Source organism: Rhamphochromis longiceps, linkage group LG22 (assembly GCF_057381845.1).
Source record: "Rhamphochromis longiceps isolate RC_006_pf linkage group LG22, R_longiceps_female_GT1.1, whole genome shotgun sequence".
NCBI classification, from domain to species: domain Eukaryota; kingdom Metazoa; phylum Chordata; class Actinopteri; order Cichliformes; family Cichlidae; genus Rhamphochromis; species Rhamphochromis longiceps.
In genome coordinates, this window is record NC_140577.1 from 21,983,650 (window position 1) to 22,000,425 (window position 16,776).

General features: G+C 40.0%; 1 protein-coding gene across 1 annotated transcript; it reads left to right on the plus strand.

Annotated features, from left to right (window-relative positions):
* The first annotated feature begins 5,539 nt into the window (after nt 1–5,539).
* On the plus strand, nt 5,540–16,172 carry LOC146644077 (gasdermin-E-like). The gene is made up of 10 exons (XM_085395919.1): nt 5,540–5,705; nt 6,907–7,142; nt 7,254–7,446; nt 7,684–7,861; nt 10,311–10,431; nt 12,337–12,486; nt 12,822–12,943; nt 13,188–13,308; nt 13,423–13,493; nt 14,033–16,172. Exons 2-10 carry the CDS (start codon nt 6,935–6,937, stop codon nt 14,258–14,260), a joined length of 1,392 nt encoding a protein of 463 aa, XP_085252045.1. The 5' UTR covers nt 5,540–5,705; nt 6,907–6,934; the 3' UTR covers nt 14,261–16,172.
* Nucleotides 16,173–16,776: the final 604 nt, after the last annotated feature.

The following is a 16,776-nucleotide window of genomic DNA, read 5'->3' on the forward strand; positions in this document are numbered from 1 at the left end:
ACGCTTTGACCCTTTGATCCAACTGCTGTATGAATGTTGCTGACTCCACCTGGGGTGGTCAACCTCAAAACAAGATTCAATAGCAGAATAAGCTGCCTGACGTTGGCAGAGAAGTTTTTCATGGGCACAACCCACAAGTGCATTTTCCTCACAGATGTGGCTCCATTTAGAGGAAATAAACAGGCTTTCCAAAAGTATTACATTTATTAAAATAAAAGATAAACATAAAGTTACTTCGTTTTTGTACTAAGTATAATTATGTGTGATTTAGCAGTCAGCAGATAAAGCAGACAATAAGGTTCAGTTATGTCCTTTGATAAAATAATTTGACATGCTCGGAAGTACTGCACTCCCATTTTTTTTTATTCCAGCTGAGGGGACTGATAAGGAATGGGAAGGACAGCTACAGGCAGAAGATGGAGAAGCAGCTTCAGCAAAACAACGTTGGTGAAGTCTGGAGAGGCCTCAGAACCATCTCGGGCCACAAACATCAGAACTCTCTGCCTGGGAGGGATGTGAGGTGGGCAAATGAACTGAATCATTTCTTCAACAGATTTGATTCATCCATGAGGCAGTCTTCAACATCAGCTGCAGACTCACCCACCCCCACTGCTGCTGTTCCACCTCTGACACCTCAGACACTTCACACCTTTACTCACCCTGCTCACTCCTCCCCACCCCCAATAACAGCAGACAATACACACTCCACACAAGGCTCCAGCCTGTATCTCTCAACCACCCAGGTTAGGAGGGAACTGAGGAGGTTTAAAGCCAAGAAGGCAGCGGGCCCAGATGGCATCAGCTCAAGGGTCGTCAGGTCCTGCGCGGACCAACTGTGTGGGGTGATGGAGCACCTCTTCAACCTGAGCCTGAGGCTGGGGAGAGTCCCACAGCTCTGGAAAACCTCCTGTGTTGTACCAGTGCCAAAGACTTCACACCCCAAGGACCTCAACAGCTACAGGCCGGTGGCTCTGACATCCCACCTGATGAAGACCCTGGAGCGGCTGGTCCTGGCTCAGCTTCAGCACCTGCTGAGCTCATCACTGGACCCACTTCAGTTTGCCTACCAGCCTGGCATTGGAGCGGATGATGCCGTCATTCACCTCCTACATCGTTCCCTCACTTACCTGGAGACCGCTGGGAGCACTATGAGAATCATGTTCTTTGATTTCTCCACTGCCTTCAACACCATTCTTCCCTCGGTCCTGAAGGACAAGCTGGAGAACTCAGGAGTGGACCATCACTTCCCTACCTGGATTTTGGACTACCTCACCGATCGACCACAGTATGTGAGAACTCAGGGCTGTGTGTCGGACAGGGTCATCTGCAGTACGGGGGCCCCACAGGGAACGGTTCTGGCTCCGTTCCTCTTCACCATCTACACTGCAGACTTCTCCCACAACTCCACCCAGTGCTTCCTGCAGAAGTTCTCTGATGACTTTGCACTAGTTGGCCTCATCACTGATGGGGACGACAAGGAGTACAGAGGACTGACCCAAGACTTTGTGGAATGGTGCCAGCTGAACTACCTCCACATCAACACCAGTAAAACCAAGGAGCTGGTAACCACTGAACATCCAAGGTATGGACATTGAGGCTGTGGACAGCTACAGGTACCTTGGTGTTCATCTGAACAACAAACTGGACTGGACTCATAATTCAGACGCCCTCTACAGGAAAGGGCAGAGCAGGCTGTACCTGCTGCGGAGACTCAGGTCGTTTGGAGTAGAGGGCCCACTCCTGAAGACCTTCTATGACTCTGTGGTGGCATCAGCTATCTTTTACGGTGTGGTCTGCTGGGGTGGCAACAGCTCTGCTGGGGACAGGAAGAGACTGAACAGGCTGATTAGAAGGGCCAGCTCTGTTCTAGGATGCCCTCTGGACCCAGTGGAGGTGGTGAGTGACAGGAGAACGGCGGCTAAGCTGTCATCCCTGATGGACAACATCTCCCACCTCATGCAGGAGACTGTGACAGCACTGAGCAGCTCCTTCAGTGGCAGGCTGCGGCACCCACGGTGTGGGACGGAGAGATTTCGCAGCTCTTTCCTCCCCACTGCTGTCAGACTCCACAGCAAAGACTCCAACTGATCAAACACACACATCCACACATGTGCAATAACACTAAGTGCAACACTCTTTTTCTGACAAAGTTGTATTTTTACTCAGTTGTATAAAGCATTTGTATTCTATTTTTATCCTGTTGTATATTTTATTCTATTTATTCTACTGTATATAGTATTTTATTTTATTCTATTCTGTACAGTTGGGTACAGTATTTTATTCTTATTGTATTCTAATTTTTGCTATATAACTTTTGCACTGTCCACTTCCTGCTGTGACAAAACAGTTTCCCACGTGTGGGACTAATAAAGGTTATCTTATCTTATCTTATCTTAAAACACTGTCCATCCATTATGTAGACCTGCGTGTCATTTGCAGAGTTGTGCGAGCTTCCATTGAATCCCAGCTCACATTAGATCTGATGACTTTCCCACATAGTCAGTTCTTATTTGCAAAATGCTTCTTGTTCCTACTATCAGTTTTCCTAACTTTAATATTCTCCAGATGTCCTCCTGTTTTCCAAAAACCTCCACTTTTACTTGCTCTTAGTTCTCAAGATCTTCTCAAAGGAATGCCTGTCAATCAGAAAGAGAATATCTTTATTTCACGGGACCATAAACCTCCTTTTGTGCTTAAATACCTGAAACATTTCTGTGAGTAATGCCTGCACAGAAATATATTTGGTAAAAATCACATAAATGATGTATTGGCTCAGATTATAAAGGTATACTCAAAGAACACATTGATGCATAATATTAATTACTGCAGTGGGAATCTGGACCAGTAGCAGATTCCCACTGCGATAACGCACTAACAAATTAAAGACTACACTCTCAGCCACATTAGAAGATTCACCTGTTCAACTGCTCCTTTATGCAAATATCTAATCAGCCAATCACTTGCCAGCAACTCTTTCCATTCAAATATCCACTTAGAAGCAGCTCTGGGTGAAAACGCCTTCTTGATGCCAGACATCAGAAAGGTCTGAGCCTGGTTGCTTCCAGCAGATTAAAGGCAACAGTACCTCAAATAACCAGTTGTTACAACCAAGGCATGCAGAAGAGCATCTCTGAATGCACAAAGTGTCAGCAGAAGACCACCCCGGGTCACACTCATGTCAACTAAGAACAGGAAACCGAAGCTACGATTCGCAAATGCTCATTAAAAACAGAAGATTTGAAAAACATTGCCTGGTCTGATGAGCCTGGTTTGGCATGCAGATGGTAGGGTCAGACTTTTGTTTAAACAACAGAAAAGCATGGTTCAATCTTGCCAATATGAATGATTCAGGCTGGTCTTAGTGTACCAACTGAGCATTGTTTAAACGCAGCCTACTTGAGTTTTGTTGTAGACCATGTCCATCCCTTTATGACCCCAGTATACCCTTCTTCTCATAGCTGCTTTCAGCAGGATAACGTTGTATGTCACAAAGCTCAAATGATCTCAAACTGGTTCCTTAAATACTGGAATGAATTCACTCTACTCAAATGACCTCCACAGTTATCAGATCCCAATCCAACAGAGCACCTGTGCAGCAACTGTGTGATGCTGTTATGTCAATATGGGCCAAAATCTCTGAGGAATGTTTCCAGCAGCTTGTTGAATCCGTACTACCAGAGAATGAAAGCAGCTCTTAAGGCTAACTGAGGTCCAACCTGGTACTGGAAAGGTGTACCTAATAAAAAATAGTGTGTCCATGTGTGCGTCATTGCAGTTTGCTTTAATAGTCTCAGATTGATCAAATATATTCTGATTTCTGTGCAGTATAGTCAATGCGTGCTGCGAGTACTGTTAATGGAGGCAAAGTCAGGTTATTAATCTTACTTTCTTGGACACTTGGAAGAAAAATGAAAATGTGTGAAAAAAGAAGTGGGACATGGTGACAAGCAGGCATCCTGTTGCCTCAATCATCAGTTATTCTGACTTAGAGAAAAGAGGACCTTTATTAGTTACACTCCTGTGCCAACTAAAGGGATCGCTGGAGGTCAGAATGACCCAACCCTGAACTCTTAAAGGAACTGAAACTTAAGATGTAAAAGACAGAATTTAAATAGTAAAAATGGCAGACCAGACTGTTGTGCCGTTTGCCATTTGAAAATGTGTTGGTTTTTACAGTCAGGACCTAACTTACATTTAGTAATATTTGTAATCAAAGTCGGTGGCAAAAATCCAATTACATCGTCACTCCATAATCAAATAGATAATTTCAGAACATTTGCAATACAAAAATAATGCATGTAATATTACAATGATGTCTGTTGTTTAAAACTTTCCACTGTAAAATATGAAATTTCATAACATCTACAATTAAAGGAAGATTTCACAGATGAGTTCAGTATCATAAATTTAGCACCAGAACATATTTTCTTTTTCTTTATGCTTTTTTTAATGTTCTGTTTATAAACAAATATCCAAAATTTAAAAAATCACCATTGATGATTTTTAAATATGAATCAAAAACAATCACCATCATCTTTTTGTGAACAGGTATATTTGTGTTTCACCTCCTGTTTTTTACTAAGCTGTTTTTCCTCCCTGTGGTTTCTTCTTCTTTTTTAAAAAATAATTTCTCCCAATATTATTAAGAAATTGTAGAGGCACTAAAGGTTAAACTACTTTCATGCATCTACATTTTCACTAATGAACATGAAAATTACTTTTATGAACTTTAAACCTCCTGATCACAGAGCCTGTTATAGTACCATATGTCACGGTCCGCGGAAGTAGACTGTGTTGGAGTGAGATGGAGGGCCCAAATGCACACCCAAAAGGAGACAGAACTGACTTTAAACAAAAGGCGAGCCGTTTATTAGGCTGAAAAAACATGAATACAAAAACAAAGCAAGGTGAACAGGGGGTGAGAACTAAAACTAAAACCTAAACTGGGAAAACATAAACTGTGATGACTATGACAAAAGTGAACATGATTCTGAAGAGGTACATGCGAGGAACTATGAAGAGAAAACACGAAAAATGAACATGACCTGAACAGACTCATGAAAGACTTTAAACCTGAAGTTACTTAGAGGGAGGAAAACAGACGACCTGAATGAAAACACAGAGACTAAATACACGAAACTTTCTCGTATCCTTTAAATATGAGTTCATTTATTATTTTTTTAAATTATCTTTTTGAGCTTAATGTTCTAGCTCATTTTAAATAAATAAATAAAGACTTAAAATTGCTTGACCACCTCAATGGTTGTGTTGTGAGGCAAGATGTGGTTTGGCTGCTGAATGAACTTTTGCTGAAAAAGACATCCGTTTTAAAGATTACTCATCACATATGAATGAATAATATTAATAAGTTCAAACAGGCAAATCTGCTCATGTCCCGAAACGGACACACAGATACACACACAGATACACACACAGATACACGTCCCAGTGTGCTCATATGATCAGAATTAACTCCAGGAGGCGGTCTTCTGTTAGGGTTAGGGTTGGCTATACAGTCCTCTCAGCACTCGCCTGTAGCTTCTCCCGGACAGTGCTGTCTTTCGGGGATTTGCTTCACAGTTTCGTCATTTGCTCAAATAGCTGTGTGTGAACTTTCACTTAGAAAGCCAAAGGACTACTTTTGGATTTTATTTTTTACGTCATCATCGGTCACATTTCGTTACTGACTGTCAACTCTGAGAAAGGTAAAAACTTTATTTATTGGCTACTGCGTGTCAGTCTGTGTTTCTGTGCGATGACGAGACTAAGAATGGTTTCACTGTCCCAACCTGTGTTGTTATTTTGCGGTCAAAGTATTTTTGAGTCTCCGGCTCCCTTTAAATTCATCCAAGTCATGCGTCTTGAGGCTCGTGCGCAATTGACCTCACTCATTACGCCAGCTCGTGCGCGGCCCCAGCTACTGTAGCTTGAAAGCTTGAACTGGAAATGGGCTGGCACACGTGTGTATGGGGGTGGTCGTGGAGCCTGAGCCGAAAACAGGACTGTCAGAGTCCAACTTTAGCAACCTAAAGCGTCTGGTTATGCTCATCGACACATTACATTACTATAGAAAATCAATCTATCTATCTATCTATCTATCTATCTATCTATCTATCTATCTATCTATCTATCTATCTATCTATCTATCTATCTATCTATCTATCTACTGCATGTGACAGTTATTCCTTTTATGCCCCTTGTTTCCTTGGTTCAGAACACACTAAACAAAAGAAACATGAAATATTCAGAATGTGAGCTTTTACAGTGCGAGTTTGGGGTTAAAGGACAGTCCCAGGTGACATTACGGCAGCTGCTTAATAATTTAACCCAAGTGACTCAACACAGTGAATCTATGTCAAGTCATGGTTAGTTTGCCTTAATCTTCAACGGCGAAGTTGAACATTCTTACATTTTATTCATGAGGATAGTTTTCAAAAGCCTGAGCTCCATCATCTTCTTTTATGTAACATTCCTCTACCATCTAATGCTGCGCAGCCTTCTCCTCCAAACTCCCCTCCCCTCTTTATTGTACATCCAAATATTGTGAATATTTAAACAATGAAAACTGAGACTGCAGTATTAGTGGACCTTGGTGTCTGTGTGCACTCATGTTTTTGTTGTTAAAGTTGTATCCTAACATCCAGGGGACTTCCTCTATGTCCGATGAGTCACTGATTTCTTGCTATTTGGGGGTTAACCCCCCCCCCCCCCCCCCCCCCCCCCCCACACACACACACACACACACAGGCCTCTCAGTCACTCATAAACAATCAAGGGTAGAGAGCTGGAGAGAATACCAACTGGAAATCACCTACAGTTGTTTAGATATTTAAATAAAACACATTAGGGTTGCTGTTGGAGAGAAATTAAGCCCAAGCTGAAACCTTTAATTTCTTTCTCTTCCAGCTGTCTGTGGTGCTCGTCTTCTGGAGTCATGTTTTCCAAGGCCACTGCCAACTTCGTCCGTGAGATTGACCCCGAAGGACTTCTCATCCACGTCTCTCGAGTAAATGACTCTCACAAACTGGTTCCCATGGCCCTCGTGATCAAACGCAAGCGCTGGTTTTGGCAGAGACCCAGGTACCAACCAACAGATTTCACTCTCGGCGACTTGTTGCTGGGTGACAAGGAGCTCATCCCGGGTAGGTGTGCAGATTCAAACTTAAGTTGTTACAGGAAAAATGTCGTGCATGTGAGTTCCCAGACACATTTCAACAAAGCTGATATCGGGGTAACACCTTGTGTTTTTGCAGGAGTGTCAGAGTCAGAATTCTTGACCTACAAGGGGACATATGGAGCTAAACTTGCTAGTGATCTGGGCCCCGAAGCCGGCTCTGCAAGTATCAGACTGGAGGGGCGTGGCACTACCAAGCTCCAGTCATGTTTTGGCCAGCTGAAGAAAGAGGAGGTGAATGTGAAGAAGCTATTACTTGACTCGGACAACAGGTATGATGTAATATTTTAAAAGCTTTTTATTTTATTTTTAAAAACTGCTTTCACATATACAGGTTGTAATCAAAGATTAAGGAGATGAGGTCATCAATGGTGATGTAATGAACTCCTTATAAATGTGGACTTCAGGCATCACATGCTAAACACCTCAGACCACAGCGGCGTGGTGTCATTTTCCATTTCTCAATCAGTCTGTCTCAAACCATTAACACCAGCTTCTCTTCATATCAGGTCGGTGGACATGCAGCACGTGCTGGTGAGGCAGATAGAGAAGCGGGCTGAGGTGGTGGGGCTAGTGAAGGAGAGGATCTTCACCACCAGCCCCTGTTCCATCACCCAGACAAAAGTGGAAGAGTGCACCTTTCAAGGGGTGCTCGGGCTGGTTGGCATGCTGGGGAGTTCGGTTAAGGTAGGCCTCTTAAAAGCTTTTTTAGTCATGATGCCATGAGAGTTTTCAATAATTCTATCAGGTAAATTATTATCAGCATATGTCTTATTTTGTAGTTTGATCGCCATAAATTTGTGAAATTCTGTTTATGCACCCCCCAAAATATAAGAAAAAAAGAAATCAGTCAGCCTTCCTCTAATCAATCCTATATGTGTGTGTACAGGGAGTGCAGAATTATTAGGCAAATGAGTATTTTGTCCACATCATCCTCTTCATGCATGTTGTCTTACTCCAAGCTGTATAGGCTCGAAAGCCTACTACCAATTAAGCATATTAGGTGATGTGCATCTCTGTAATGAGAAGGGGTGTGGTCTAATGACATCAACACCCTATATCAGGTGTGCATAATTATTAGGCAACGTCCTTTCCTTTGGCAAAATGGGTCAAAAGAAGGACTTGACAGGCTCAGAAAAGTCAAAAATAGTGAGATATCTTGCAGAGGGATGCAGCAGTCTCAAAATTGCAAAGCTTCTGAAGCGTGATAATCGAACAATCAAGCGTTTCATTCAAAATAGTCAACAGGGTCACAAGAAGCGTGTGGAAAATCCAAGGCGCAAAATAACTGCCCATGAACTGAGAAAAGTCAAGCGTGCAGCTGCCAAGATGCCACTTGCCACCAGTTTGGCCATATTTCAGAGCTGCAACATCACTGGAGTGCCCAAAAGCACAAGGTGTGCAATACTCAGAGACATGGCCAAGGTAAGAAAGGCTGAAAGACGACCACCACTGAACAAGACACACAAGCTGAAACGTCAAGACTGGGCCAAGAAATATCTCAAGACTGATTTTTCTAAGGTTTTATGGACTGATGAAATGAGAGTGAGTCTTGATGGGCCAGATGGATGGGCCCGTGGCTGGATTGGTAAAGGGCAGAGAGCTCCAGTCCGACTCAGACGCCAGCAAGGTGGAGGTGGAGTACTGGTTTGGGCTGGTATCATCAAAGATGAGCTTGTGGGGCCTTCTCGGGTTGAGGATGGAGTCAAGCTCAATTCCCAGTCCTACTGCCAGTTTCTGGAAGACACCTTCTTCAAGCAGTGGTACAGGAAGAAGTCTGCATCCTTCAAGAAAAACATGATTTTCATGCAGGACAATGCTCCATCACACGCGTCCAAGTACTCCACAGCGTGGCTGGCAAGAAAGGGTATAAAAGAAGAAAAACTAATGACATGGCCACCTTGTTCACCTGATCTGAACCCCATTGAGAACCTGTGGTCCATCATCAAATGTGAGATTTACAAGGAGGGAAAACAGTACACCTCTCTGAACAGTGTCTGGGAGGCTGTGGTTGCTGCTGCACGCAATCTTAATGGTGAACAGATCAAAACACTGACAGAATCCATGGATGGCAGGCTTTTGAGTGTCCTTGCAAAGGAAGGTGGCTATATTGGTCGCTGATTTGTTTTTGTTTTGTTTTTGAATGTCAGAAATGTATATTGCCCTCTGAGTGGTAAATGCTGTGCAAACATTAATGTCATAACTCGACAAATATCTCGTAATCTGTGTTCAGGAGAAGCAACTGGAGTTTAGTCAGTATCACTGCCTTGCATTGCTTCACTTCTTCCTCTTATTGTAAAATAATAATTGCTTTTGGAAATTTATGTCTAAAATATTAAATATTTAAAGGAATTATATAACCTCTTACAGATAGTAGACCATTGTTTTTCTTGTTCTCCTTCTTGTCTGTAAAAAACTGCATATTTTGCATGATTTAATAGCTTGTATATCACAAGTTATCAAGTTGTCTCCACAACACCGTGAGACACGTTACCAGTTGCTCATGTTTCTGTGAAGGAATTCTGGCCTACAACATTGCTTCATTTCATTTTGCACAGCTCTTTTGAAGTCCCACCACAGCATTTCAATCCGGTTAAGGTCCGGACTTTGACTGGGCCATTGCAACACCGTGATTCTTTAAAAAAAAAAAAGAAAAAAAAAAAGAAAAAAAAAAGAAAAAGAAATGTATATTTGTGAATGTGGAGATGTTATATTGGTTTCACTGGTAAAAATAAATAATTGAAATGGGTATATATTTGAGCCCTGCAACAGACTGGCGACCTGTCCAGGGTGTACCCCGCCTTTCGCCCTATGACAGCTGGGATAGGCTCCAGCGCCCCCCGCGACCCTGAAAAGGATAAGCGGAAGCGAATGGATGGATGGATGGGTATATATTTGTTTTTTGTTAAGTTGCCTAATAATTATGCACAGTAATAGTCACCTGCACACACAGATATCCCCCTAAAATAGCTAAAACTAAAAACAAACTAAAAACTACTTCCAAAAACATTCAGCTTTGATATTAATGAGTTTTTTGGGTTCATTGAGAACATGGTTGTTGTTCAATAATAACATTATTCCTCAAAAATACAACTTGCCTAATAATTCTGCACTCCCTGTATATGTGTGCTCCCAGGTGTGTGTGAAGGACAGCAACAGCATTGAGATAGACAGCGATGTTTCTGTGGAGATCCCCTCTGGTACAGTCATCGCGTACAGCATCCTGGAACTGGAGGTTAAAAAAGACGGACAATACTGTGAGTGTGTGTGAGTGAGAGTGTGTGTGGTAAACCACATGTGTGGTTATGAATGTGAGAATGACAATATCACTTTAACATTCTGGTGTGATCTCACTTACCAAGCATACAACCAAATCACTGAAAAACTGCTGCTGTGTGTGGCAAAGGTTTTAAATGGATATCACAGCTTTTCTACGGTCTCTGCTTTGATTAAACACACATAGGTGTTTGCTTCAATGGCCTGAAGTTACCCTGCTGATATTTGTGTGATTATAATGGCAGTCTATAGGGATTGACTCATGTTTGGAACTAGCCTCAAGTGCAACTTTAGAAACTGGGACTCCATGTTGGCTTCATTTTTTTAGTTTCCTCTTGGGGCTAGCTTATATTGCCTGGAATGCCCAGGTGAGCTTCCGACAACTATCCTACAGCAGCCTCCAAGATGGCAGCGGTAGTATTTACAACAATGAAGCAATGATGCAGGTTGTATTCAATCAACAGTCTTATCAGTCTTTTTGTCCTCTGGCCATTTCCCCTGCCACGGATGAAATGCTCGCTTACAGGTATTGTACTGCTGTTAGAGACAGGAGAGGTTAATGAGGGTGTACATGCTCGTCAGGTGTTGTTGTAATTATAGTAACACGTGTAGCTGCCATCTACTTATGAAGAGGGTAATCTTTTATTGTGTGGATGCCTCAAAGGCATCCACACTATTGAGTTCCTGTTTCTCTTTATTCTTTATTCCACTATAATCTAGTTGCTTCCGTACGTTTTTTGGCACTTAACTACTCCCTCAGTTTTCAGCCAATTTTCACTGTTCAAACTTTTAAAAATTCTGCTGTTTCTGCTAATGGGTCCTATGACTTTTGGTGCTCATAACTTCTATACTTTTGAGATATTGAAAAATTTTTTTGCAATATTTTTTGCCCATTTCTTCCACATTGTCAGTGGGGTCACTGATTTTCCTCGCCAGGTTGACCTGTGTTTTAGCTCAGTGAGATGAGATGCCGTTCTCAGACTGGGAGGCCCGGGTTCAAATCCCGCTTATGGTAACATTTCTTTAAGTTAACAGTTAAACTTTTTTAACTCTTTTCAACACAAATTTCAGCCTTTTCACCCCTTTTCAGCAAATTTTTCAGTTTTTTCTACTGTTTTCAGAAAAAAACTTTTTTCAGCAGAAATTCTGCTCATTAACCTCTTTTCAGCCCAAATTCTGCTTATTCACCTCTTCTGCAAAGTTTTCAGCCTTTTCACCTCTTATCAGCACAATTCTCAGCAGCTCCTGCTCATTTCAGCAGATTTGTCAGGCTCTCCACCTCTTCTTTGTGAGAATAAGTTTGGCTCAGTGAGATGAGTAGCCGCCTTGAGACCAGGAGGGCCAGCAAAAATTTCTCCGTCTTTACCCCTTTCAGTAGAATTTTTGGCTTTTCACCACTTTTCAGCAAAAATTTTCTGCTTCTTCACCTGTTTTCAGCAGAATTTTCAGTTTCTTCACCGCCATATAACTTTTTGCAAGTTTTCAACTTTTTCAGCTTTTTCAGCAGACAACTTCAGCGTTAAGGCATCCACACAGCATTTTCGCAGGAAATGTAAATTTTTCTAGTTTTATCTCAGTTTACCATCTCCTGTCCAGCCATTTTGCTGCTGCTATGTGTGTGTGTATGTGTGTATCAGATAGGACACACTATATTACACCCATACATGGAAGCCGCACTATAAAGAGCAGTTATTCTTCTTGACTTAGATGCTTTGAAAGGGAAAATAAAATGTTGGGAATAGAAGTGTTAGTGATAGATAGCCAAACATGGTTAGAGGATAGAATAGCAACAGTAAGTTCTTCTGTTTACACACTCAATAATCAGATAACATTTGTGTGTGATATGTGTTTGCCCATGTGTTTATGATTTTTTCTGTATTTTTCAGACATATGTCTACAACCTGGTGCAATTGGAGGCTTTGAGTCAGACTCCATCTCGAGGTCCTGGCCTTCTGATGATTGCTTCGACACAGTGGATGGAAAGTGCAACGAGCAGAAGGTTCCACAGAAAGCCCCCCTTATTGCACTTCATAATGGTTTGTCCCTTCATTCATACATTCACACAATTACTTGTTGATGGAAAAAAATATAACAAATGAAACACAGTAGACTTATGGCAAACCGAGGAAGGTTCCTTTTTGTCCCAAATACAACTGTTATTTTATCCGTCTCACTGAAACGTTGCCTATGCCGTTGCATTTTGTGGTTTATTCTCAAACATTATAGCTGAGCTGACTTTCCTCAGTAGTAAACACTGCCACTAAAACTAGCTGTAATACCTAAAAAAATGATTATGACAATATGAAAGAACAGCAGTCACATGGTTATAATAATCGATAATAAACAAACAGTATCTTCTGGTTTGTTGCAGAATCGCAGGAAAAAGTCCTTTCTCCTCTGGCAAAGCTCCCCCAGCCGACCCAATGGGCTTTATTCAAGAAGCTCCAAGAAACTCTGAATGACAGTGCTGCTCTGTCATATCTGCAGCTTGTGGTGAGTGAAACTGGTAATGCCCTGTAGACCAAAACAAATTTCCCACGTGTGGGACTAATAAAGGTTATCTTATCTTATCTTATCTTATCTTATCTTATCTTATCTTATCTTATCTTATCTTCGTGGTGACCACTAGCCAGTCGGCTAAAATAGTCTGTCTTGCGGTTGTGTGAATAAATGTGTAACCACAGCATCCCAAAATGTTTATTTTTCCTTCTAATCTGAAGCCCTTTTTCTATGTCAGCTTGAAGATTTGTGTAGCAATGAAATACACAATGGGACCCCAAAAGAAGAGCAGCCCAGTGCAGAGAGTCCCACTGAAAGCACCCTAAATGCAGCGCACCTGTTGGTCAGTGCCATGGAAGGTAAGAGGAAGTTACAGACAAAAAAAAGCTCAGCATACAAAGCAGTGCTGCAGATTTTTTTTTTTTTTTTAGTGGGTTTAACCTCATCATGTGTTCTGTTTAATGTTTTTATAGAGTTGCCCAAAGAAACTCTGGAACTTCTGAGCAAGAGCGCTCCTGACTTTCTGCAGGCTTTCAACATGCTGGTTAGCTAACTTGTTTCAGTTTAGTACACATTGTTGGTAATGATTGGTACCATGATTAGTACATTGGTGGTTGAGTTATTTCAATAATTCAATATTTACGTAGAACACACTCACACACAAAAGAAAACTATGTATTAAAAATAAATTTTACATCTCTAAACATGACAAGCACCTGTTTAGCTTAGTATAAACGGGGAACTAGCTAGCCTATCTCTGTTCCAGAGGTGTCAAAATACACACCTATCTGACCTTCTAAAGTTCAATTAATAATAATATTTCTACTTTATGTATTTTTTACCCCCCAAAATTCCTTGTGACTTTCTGGTGGCTGCTTTAACCAGGCTAGCTATGCTAAGCTAACTACAACCAATTATGAGGTTTTAGCTCTATATCTAATGTTATGACATAAATTTATAGTATTTATTAAACCATTTCATCTTTCTTTATTTTAGTTCTTTAAGGAAAGTAGAATTCGAATCTGTAAACCAACATTTTGCAACAAAAAACTTGTCCACTGATCCACCTACCTATCTCCCCAGGTGTGCAAGCTAAAGAGCAGCGATGTTCTCAACATTCAGTCTCTTCCTGCCCTGCTGCAGGATAACCAGGCCTTTCAGCTGGCAGAGCAGTTACTTTCCTCTGCCAGTGTGATGCTAAGAAGAGACGCTGACCTCCTGTGGATGGAAACCAGAGATAATGCAGGAGTCCTACCAGTGGTCCTCTTCCTCAGCATCCATGGATTGTGTTTGCTCTGCAATGCACTTTAATAGTTGTAGTGCCTGAGTGTGCACTCCCTCTCCTTTTTTATTGATTGTATTTGCACCATTTCTTTTTTTATTTTAAAATCTTATTACATGTAAGCTTGCTATCGTTTGTTACAAGACTTTTTCATATTATTATCATTATTACTTTTAAAACATTGCTTTAGATTTATTACAGAGCAGGGGAAATTTTTTTTTTCAGAAATATGTTTTTATTATCTAAAACAAACATTGTATAACATGTATTTTGAAAAAAAGAAATATATATTGATAGATAGTGATTAATTGAAGGAGGATTTGATATATTGTGGGGAAGCCCTGATATGATATATTGTTTCATTTTCTTACTTTTCACAGAGTTTGATTAGACACCTTAGCAGGGGTCTCGAACTCCAGTCCTTGAGGGCTGGTGTCCTGAAACTTTTACATGTGTCCCTGTTGCAACACACCCGAATAAAATTAGTAGGTCATTAGCAAGAGTATAGAACTTGATTGCATGCTGAAGTGGCAACCCATAACCCTACTCAAGTATAAGTGTTTGGAAAAATGTACTTCTAAAAGTACTTTTATTGCACCAGGTTCATTCACTCATGAGCTACTGTAACATGAATCACATGGCTGAATTGTTTCTATAGAGTCTTGCTAATGATGTATTCATGTGTGTTGCAACAGGGACACATGGAAACATTTCAGGACAGCGGCCCTGGAGGACTTGAGTTCGAGACAACTGCCTTACAGTAATCTGTCCTACAAGTTCAATCCAGACGTTCTTATCTGCTAGTTTTTGGTACACAGTTTTTTTTAAATTTTTTAGTAAATCTCATCGTTTAGAAAATTTACTAACCAGGGATCACTTGAAAGGCGATTAAGCTAAAGGTAGTTCAAATTTCTCAGCTCAAGAAATGTTTACATGTTGATGATTTTATACAGAAGCGTTGAGCTGCCACCCAGGGAAAAGAAAAATAGAGCTATATCACATTATAACGTGAAACGTTTATTGATCTAACAATATACTTTATATGTTTGTACAATATATCTTTCACATTTGAACAACATAATATCATGTTATTACAATAAACATAATTATCACGTTATAACAAAAAACCGTTTACGTTCGTACAATATAAATATTATATTGTACAAACGTGATAATTATGTATATTGTAATAACGTGATATTATGTTATTCAAACGTAAAAAAGGATATTGTACTAACATTAAAATATATGTAACAAACAACAAAAGTATATTTTTAGATTTTTCATGTCATAACGTAATATAGCTCTGTTTTTCTTTTGCCTGGCTGGCAGCTCTACACTTCTGCAATTTTAAGCTTTTCAATTAACATAAAAAAATCGAAGTTTGTTCCATGCCTATGGTATGTAAAACAACTAGCCTTTCCATATCTATGTGGTGAAAAACATGCTACATGCCAATTCATGCAAGGATTTTTAATTTTAAATGGTACGGCATTGTATTGCTGCTCATCTTAATAATCAAAATAGCATTAAACTTTTTTTTTTACTTAAAGAAAGCTTTATTTTTAATATTCTCTTGAAGACCAGACTTTGTTAAAACAAGCTACACTATAAAATACAGTATTGACATTTTTAAAAAGTAGAGCTTTTATTAAGAAGATCGTGTGTTTTCATATATGAACTATATGTTTTTATGACATTCCTTTTCTCATGACCTTACTAGCACTTACTTTCTAATTTATTGTTAAGAAAGACTATATTACTGGGCTTTCAAAGAAAGTGTTTTGCATGTAGTTGTCTGTATCAAAGTATATCATTTTGATAACACGGAAAGCAAAAATAAAACTTTTATATTTTCTGTGAATTGTGTCCTCCATAGAAAAATAAATGTGATGCAAGCTACATTTTATTGTACACGTTTAGAGAAAGTAGTGCATTGGGGGATTTCTGTATTGAAAACTATAAATGATCATCTTTTACATTTACATTTTTGGAAATTAAGAACGAGTGTGGTGTAGTCGCTGTGTATCAGTGAGGTATCGATACAGATTATTTACACCATTTCTAATTATCTTAAATTAGTGTTTACTTATTTTTTTTACATTACAGTAAGCACCGTAACTTTCTTATAGTTCCACCATAGCTTTTAAGGTTACTATTTACTGACAGCTACAAACTGTAGGTAAGAAAGTGTTTGACATCTTCAGTGTGCTTTTTTTCATAGGTTCAAAAAGTTTCTCCAACTCTGAGATTCCAAACCACAAAGGCGTGATGAAAGGTGTATCTTGGATTTTAGTCAGAGTTTGTGCAAATATTTAATAATGATTAAATATTCTAAGGTCTTACAAACATTAAATCACTTTTAACTTTAACATTATTACACATCATGCTGTAGCTGTAATTTACATTTTAGAAGTGATTATTTTAGCTGAGTCATGTTTAATAAGATCTTATAAGTTAGTAGCTGAGTGAGTTATTAGTAGTTGTGACATTATTTAACAACATTTACCAAGGACTTTACCATACTTTACCAAGTACAAATACT